Source organism: Pinus tabuliformis, chromosome Q (assembly GCF_031772625.1).
Source record: "Pinus tabuliformis cultivar Carrire ecotype Pingquan chromosome Q, CPIR1, whole genome shotgun sequence".
In the NCBI taxonomy this organism is placed as follows: domain Eukaryota; kingdom Viridiplantae; phylum Streptophyta; class Pinopsida; order Pinales; family Pinaceae; genus Pinus; species Pinus tabuliformis.
In genome coordinates, this window is record NC_142296.1 from 1,364,661,996 (window position 1) to 1,364,669,828 (window position 7,833).

General features: G+C 32.7%; 1 protein-coding gene across 1 annotated transcript in view; it reads right to left on the minus strand.

Moving 5' to 3' along the window:
* The window catches only part of LOC149224995 (cytochrome P450 734A1-like), a 259,983-nt gene extending 254,612 nt beyond the window's left edge, over positions 1-5,371 (minus strand). The window contains exons 1-2 of the mRNA XM_089386394.1: positions 4,849-5,371; positions 4,399-4,622 (exon numbers count right to left, since the gene is read on the minus strand). Of these exons, the coding sequence (XP_089242520.1) occupies positions 4,399-4,622; positions 4,849-5,140 (516 nt within the window). The 5' untranslated portion in view covers positions 5,141-5,371. The remainder of the gene's footprint in view (positions 1-4,398; positions 4,623-4,848) is intronic.
* Positions 5,372-7,833: the final 2,462 nt, after the last annotated feature.

Sequence of the window (7,833 nt, forward strand, 5' to 3'; positions counted from 1 at the left end):
ATGTTTTGTATATATTTACTTTACTTTAAATCAAAGACTCATAACCATTTTGAAATGATCATATATAAACATGAAATTTTATGACATAATATCTACTTAATTCCGCTAGTACATGGATACCAAGACGGAATATGTTACTGATCTTACTAAATTATAGTTATCAAAGTAAAGTTTAAATATTTGAGTAATTCTGCTTCTAATGGGAATTAAGATATTATAATTTCGTTTCATTTATGCATATCAATATGATTGATGAGATAGAAATCAAAGAATGATTACAATTTAATATGAAAGTTAATGACATGAATAGAATAAGGCAACGTATGTTATACTGTAATTAACATGTGTGAATTATACATAAGCTATTTGTTTTGAATATGCTAATGCACATTTTTGCATGGACAAGTGTTTATGATTGCAGATAATATCTGTTACCAAAATGACCGCATGATGACAGAAACCTCAGAAAAATTAAGGTTCAAAAAGATTCCATGACAGGGTATTAACCCTGATTCTACTGGGAGGGGTGGAGGTGTTGCCCACCGTGTATCCTCCGAACCCTAGAGTCATGGGAGGACTATGCAAGTCATGCTCCCCTAGACGTGTGATGATGACTGCCAGATGCCTACTAGGGATCAGGTCGATATAGCCGACGCTGTCATCCTTGGAGTTTATAAATGGTTAGGCCAGTATAACTGACGCCATGACATACTCCAGTAGAGGACGGATAGGATGGGAGCGAAAGAGATTAGGAAGGATAGGATGATTTTGTAATAGCTGGGGAACCTGATGAAATAAAACATGATCATTAAAGTTATAAACCTAAAGTATTCAAAACACCAATTTTATAGTGCCCTCACATTAAGTAAGAATTTAACCTCAATACACAATCCTAAGAAGAATGTACTAATCGCTATCACAAATATTCATATAAGATAAAATTCTAACTTCAGGACAAAGTTTTTTGAAGGGGGGTGTATGTAATGACCTAACTATAAAATAAATATTAAATAAATTATATTAATCAATTAATAAAATAATAAAAACAATTCCGCCAAGGTCGACTTCCATTCCCTATACATCTCTTAACCCTATTTATTCAAAGTCTAATGAGATTTGTCCTACACAATTTCTGATCTATCCTGATGATGAGCCACGGTGGATGGCTCGAAACGTCGATACAAACAATCATGGATTCGAGAACTCCGAAAGATAACTACACACAAATCACTGATCGAAGAAGCCTCAAAACAATAAAAATAAATTAATGATAAAGTATTTTAATATAAGCCTAAACCTTTATATTAAAATCAAACAAAAGTATATTTAATCAAAAATCAATATACCTTTTAAAAATAAATATATATGACGTGACATGGGAAGGGTGTCACAAGGAGGTGAAGCGGTGGGTTGCTGGAGGAAGGGCGGCCACCACCAAGAAACAATTTATAAACCAGGGAGAACAGTTTTGGGAGGGCATGGGGGAAGAAGAAGGAAGAACGAAGGGGATACTGAAGAAGTACGGAACTTTATAAACTTGAGTTACCAACAGAAGGAGAGCTGGTTGTTCTGAGGTTTTTGGGCATGGGGAAACAGTTTGCTTCAATTGAGAAGCTTACTGGACTGAGTAGCAAGGTTCTGCTCAGTTTGGCTAGATGGTTTCGGTCTTTTGGTAAACGGGAGCGAATTGGAGAAGTTTTGAAACATCTTCATCCGCAGCATACATCCGCAACAGACCAAGTAAGTACTTATCATCAAATCAATCAATTAGTTATATGAAGTTTTGTATAAATTTAGAACAGAATTTTTTTAAGGTTTCATAGGCTATTCAAGATAGATAGCTCTATAAAACTCCTTTACAGTATTTATAGTTCAGTCAATCTTTATAGTTTCAGAAATGGTTCTTTAAATTAGTTCAGCCCTTACATTCCTTTACAATATTTACAGTTCAATCAATCCTTATAGTTTCATAAATGGTTCTTTAAATTAGTTTAGCCATTACATTTGAAATGGTTCTTTAAATCAGTTCAGCCCCTACATGAACTACTTGAAAAATATAAAAGAGGGCTTTTGAATCCTTCTTCCTGTTGTCCCTCACAAAATCATTTTCTGCTTGTGACAAGGCATTGTATGCTGTTGCATTCTTGAAACCCATTTTCCACCAAATCCAAAATATATTGGAAAGAAAATAGAGCCTCCATTGTTATAGCCCAATAATCATAATTTTTCCCTTTAAATTGAGGTATCTGAGGATTAGTCAAGATTTTGCTTGATGTTGCCATTTCTGACTATAAAAAAAAACTTTCTCCCTTCTATTAAATATGCTCCAAAAGAAATGCCTTCAAAACAACCTTTAACTCCCAGTAAAAACACTTGTTCTTACACTGATAGAGTTTCACCCGCTTTGATACCACATGAAATATTTAGGGCACAGGAGTCTTTCTCAAGACTTCAGTTGCGGAGTTTAAATCACAATTGACTTCCATAACTAAACAGAAATAAAAACTCAAAAATTTTAGGCACAGTTAAACAAAGTAAATGAGAGAAACACAATAAAACTTTGGATTATATTTTGAATACATGAAATACATTCATATGGAGGTTGCAGCTCCTTCATCCAGTAAAAAAAAATTCTTATTGTGATTTACACTTCACCAGGAGTTATGGAGTAGCAAACTATAAAACCCAATAACTGTTCGTTTTCACGCACCCACCAAAATTTGCACCACAATTTTCTCACCTTGAACTCTGAGACTTTGCATCCGCAACTTAGCAAAAGACTTCTACATACGTTTATATTCAAAACATACATTTTCTAATATTTTAATACATGAAAAGTCAAAGTATCAAAACCTAGGATGGGTGTTTGTACTAAAACATAATTTTCTAAACTTGTACATGTTGCGGAATAAATGTTTGACCATACGTTTTCACCAACCCTTCATTAAATGCACATTCTTTCTTAATTACTTGATATGTGTTGCGGAATGGAGAATTTGTACTCCTACTCATAACTTCATTTAATAACCTGCAAACAACATCCACAACCTGCAGTAAAAATCTACTTGCAAAGTATGGTTGCTATCAATTTAATAACTGTGGTGGTTGAGATTGATTTTTCCAACAAACCTTGACTCAAAACAAGGATGCCAAGGTTTGAGATGCAAAATAGTTTAACCCCAAAACCAACTCTTGTCTAATAACATTGATGCATCTACCTCTAATCTAAAAATGAACATCCAACTATGGGACAAGATATGGAAGCATGGTCCATATACAGTCACTAGGAGCCACTAATTCTATATCTAGTCATTCAAAGTTTCCATCACATCCCACCTACCTAGAAACTTCTCGACCAAAGTTTTGCTTGAGTAATATAATATCTAGATAACCCTTATGCCTTTGCCTATGACAAGTTGCACACCTCCTCTTTTCTTCCATTAGACCTTATTCCTTTCCCTTGGCTTCGTCTTAGACCCTAAAGTGGATTCCTTCCAATCCACAATTATACAACTCGATAAGTAGGCGAGATCCAAGTTTCCATGTATGAATCTACCACCACAAAGATGATCCTTTGATCCAAAAACCATATGGAATTCTTGCTAAACGAGTTGAAGGAAGGAAACCTAACTAGCTATGATTGTTCTACTACCAAATGCCTTTTGAGAAGAAGAAATTTATGGATAGTGAAAGGAATAATGGTAATCATTCTTCTTTATTGATCAAGATCACTAATTCCAATTGCTACTGACTGACCCTTTGTACTAGCACCAAGCCCATCCCCTTCAATGCCTCTAACATTGGTCTAACATGTTTATTCGATGCCAAAAACCCCCACAAAACCAACCAAACTTAAAGTTTTAGAATACAATGAAATAGTGACCCCCTTATCTACTTCAGAAAAATACAAAGTGCCAATTCCTACAACATCCCCCATTGTACTTGGACTTGAGTACTTAAAGCTCTAAATCCCCTTTGTGGGGTCATACGAGAAATTAACCAGCTAAACATCTTCAGAATCCTCGACTAGAGTTTCCATGGTCACATCCTCCCCCTAGAGAACCTTCTATTATCTTGTCCAACTATATCTTTATATATATCTAAGAAATATATGCATTGCCAAAAATGGACATTACATTTGGCAGATTTAGAGATGGGCATGCTCTTTTTGCTGAGTGATAGAACAAAGATAAGCCAAAAATGGACATTACATTTGGCAGATTTAGAGATGGGCATGCTCTTTTTGCTGAGTGATAGAACAAAGATAAGTGTGTTTTTATTAGAGGCCTAATTTTAGGGGAGTAGGGAGTAGAGAAACAATTAAGTGAAAATAATCAATGACTTTCCTTGAATGTGCATGAATATATGCTAATCCTTTTGTTAGCTTTCATGTTTTACCTTCAAAAGATCGAGGTGAAAAGCAGGACCGATGATCTTTCTGTGCTGTACCCATTTCTCGCCATTCAAGCCCGCAAGACCCTGCCCAAACATCTGCCTGGCAAGGGGATTACCAGACCCCTTTTCATAGTGCTCAAACTTGTTGGACAATATCTCCTTGATAAGCTCAGGGTGAGGAACAGTCAGTGTGGCTTTCGGACCAAACCAAAAGATAAATTGTTCACCTATACATATATCAAATACAAAAACAAGCACATATATGAAAAACAAAACAAACTAATGAAAATCGTCTATTAATTAATGAAATGAGTATACTAATTAAAGCATTGGGACTTCCTATGCTATTCAGATGGATATGGTTCAACAATCTAATTACACCAACCCAATACCAAAATTCAGAAGAACCTAAATATCTTGAAATTATACAACAGCAGAAGCGTCAGAGAGTACCATATGTTTTGGTCCACTGATGAAAATATGGAAGAACTCGAGCGAGTATGTCATGTGACCATGGCATGGCTGTGGACTTTGCCTGGGTGACCATTCGTGCAATATCAGCAGCATTTCCACTGAGTAGCCGGTGTGGAGGTCCTCTGATTCCTTGCAATTCAAAGCACCTCTTGACTTGTAGAGGTTTCCACCATATGAGCGTCGCAATTTTGAGAAGAACCCATGAGCAAGCAGACAGAGCTGCCAAAACCCAAAACAGCCATTCCATGTTGAAACCCACTGAAGATGGCATGAAATGGTTTTGTTAAATAAAGCTTTTGAAACACAGTGGAGATGACATGAAATGGTTTTGTTAAGTTGTGAGTAGAATAGCTTGTAAGAACAGAAGGACTATGTAAGGGGTCATCTGCACACCATGCACGTCTAATTGGACCACCGTGGCTCGTGGATTATTTAGTGAAGGTCATACTCATATGTCAGAGAGGCCTACAATCGCCTTGGATGGCATGAATTCACGTTGTTATCCAAATACGACGATTTCCATTAAATATAAATTTTTGATGTTCCTGCGAGTGCCATTTTCCACGCCAGACAATTTTGCTTTGTAATCGTCAAACGTTGTACTTTTGGAAGGATAGCGTTCAAGATATCTAACACTATTGCTGTTTTGTCATCGCTCGGAGGAATATAAAGGCCTTAGGGTTTTGTGTTATCTTGTCCTTTTTCGATCAGAAAATAAAAACCCTTTCATTCAATGAAATAAAAAGAGAGTACACTATCAGAGTTCTATCACAGTGATTTTATCATGTTCCCAGTGGACCAAAATGAGATACAATGCATATTTTTAACATATATTCCAAAGTGTTTTTCTATATATCAATTTTAATATACATTATACTTTATATGTGCCATTTATCAGACTTTGTCACCTACATAAACATTTGATTAGTTTACCAAATTTTGTATCCTAGTTTTATCTATAAAAATCTCAAACATATACCAAAAAGAATAAACAAAAAGATGACAAATCACATGCTCTAAGCAAAATTAATGCACCCTGCAGTTGTCATGGAATCCTAGACAAAAGTTTCAAAATAGAACTTCCTCGTATCCTTTGAAATACCTTTCTTCAACAAAAGATTTGCCCCCTGATTTTACTCCCTGTAGATGTGATCATAAGTGATATTTTGAAAAGACTTTTCCAGATTATAGATAGGACACATCTAGTTAGACAAGATAAAAGGGTTGATATGTGAATGACTTTTGACCTAATCTATTATACCCTTAGAGTCCCCATGAACATATAGCTCCTCTAATCCCATACATATACTAACATCCAGTTAGACAAGGTAAATCTATTGGAATGTAAATGACTCTTAACCTAATCTATGATGACATTTAGAGTCCCCATGAACATGTAACACCTCTATTCCCACCGTTTGGGCGCAGATAAAAACTCTCCATATATCTTCTTTTGTCATTTCCAATTTTTTTTTGGGATGTCCATCACCAATGTAATTTACATTTTATGGTAGAATGTATTCACTCCATTTGATCCAAAAAAAAATTAACGTTATAATATTATAAGTTATTTTATTATTTTTAGCCCTATAATTTAAAGTTAAAGTTATTTTATGATTTTTTTCAAAAAGTTTAGATTATTTTAAAATGATTTAATTTTTTTTAATTATTTATAAAATAAATAAATAAATAAAATGTATATTTAATTTAAAATTGTCTAAAAATTAGACCAGTTTTATTTACTATGTAAAAATTGATTAAAAATATTTATTTTAATTTAATAGATTAACATTAAGTTTTTTAAATGAAAATTGTTCTTACATGAATAAATATGAATGCAAAACATTAACTCATTAAATGTTGTTATCTATTTTTTTAGTAAATAAATATCAATTTTTATATTTGTAATCATTTCTTGATCTTAGAATTTTGTGATCCATATTGATTATGAGATTGTCTTCAATTTGAGTCAAAATGCTTTGACTCTTAATTAATTTGCAAATTTTTAGAAATAATTTCAAAAGTTTATTAAAGTTTTGGTAAAATTAAATATTAAACTTATTTTTTTAGAAATTGTAAATTATTTTTTGAATTTTTAAAAATGGTTTTCCAAATTTATGGATTTTTCTATAATTAATAGTTTCTTAAAAAAAAACAATTTTCATTACACATTACTAATAGATTTAAAAAAAAGTAAAAAAAAATAAATTTCTCTTGCTGATTTTTATTATTGAATGGATTTGCTTCAATCATTTTCCTCAATAAACTTTACCTATATTATATATTTTCATGGTTCAATTTTAAATCATGATACAATATAAACAAGTGTAACATAGAGTTGCTTAGCAACTTTCTCTTGTGCAAGAAGTAATGGATAGCAATTATTGAATGCTCGAACAAATTCATAAATCTAAGATTGAAACACATTTGGATACGAGGAAGGAAGTCACTGAAGTAATTAATGGACTATATAACCTTGGAGTAAATAGAGATAGGTGCATACATAATCTTGAATGAAATATTAGCCCCAACATCATTGTTTGTTACAAAAGTTAAGAGTTAATGAAATGTGCATGTGGATACTTTATCCCATCTTTAGCTTATGGGACCAAACAAGGAGAAGAAATTACAATGTCTAGTATCTTTATATTAAATAAAGTATATATATATGATATAAATAAAGTAAATATTTTTTAAAATAACTAATTATTGTAACAAACTATTTATTTAACTTTAATTTATACCCATCCTAATTCAGCAGCAAATAAATAATCTATGGTAAAATTTAGGTCAAAAAATCAAATTAATATGAAGTATCCCCAGTCCCATGGCAAAGAATCCATATGTAATAAAATATCTAATATAAAAAATCACAATGTCTAGTATATTCAAATAAAAAATTTACTTACACAAAGGCTTAAGTGTGAGTGCAAGATATATATATATATATATATATATATATAA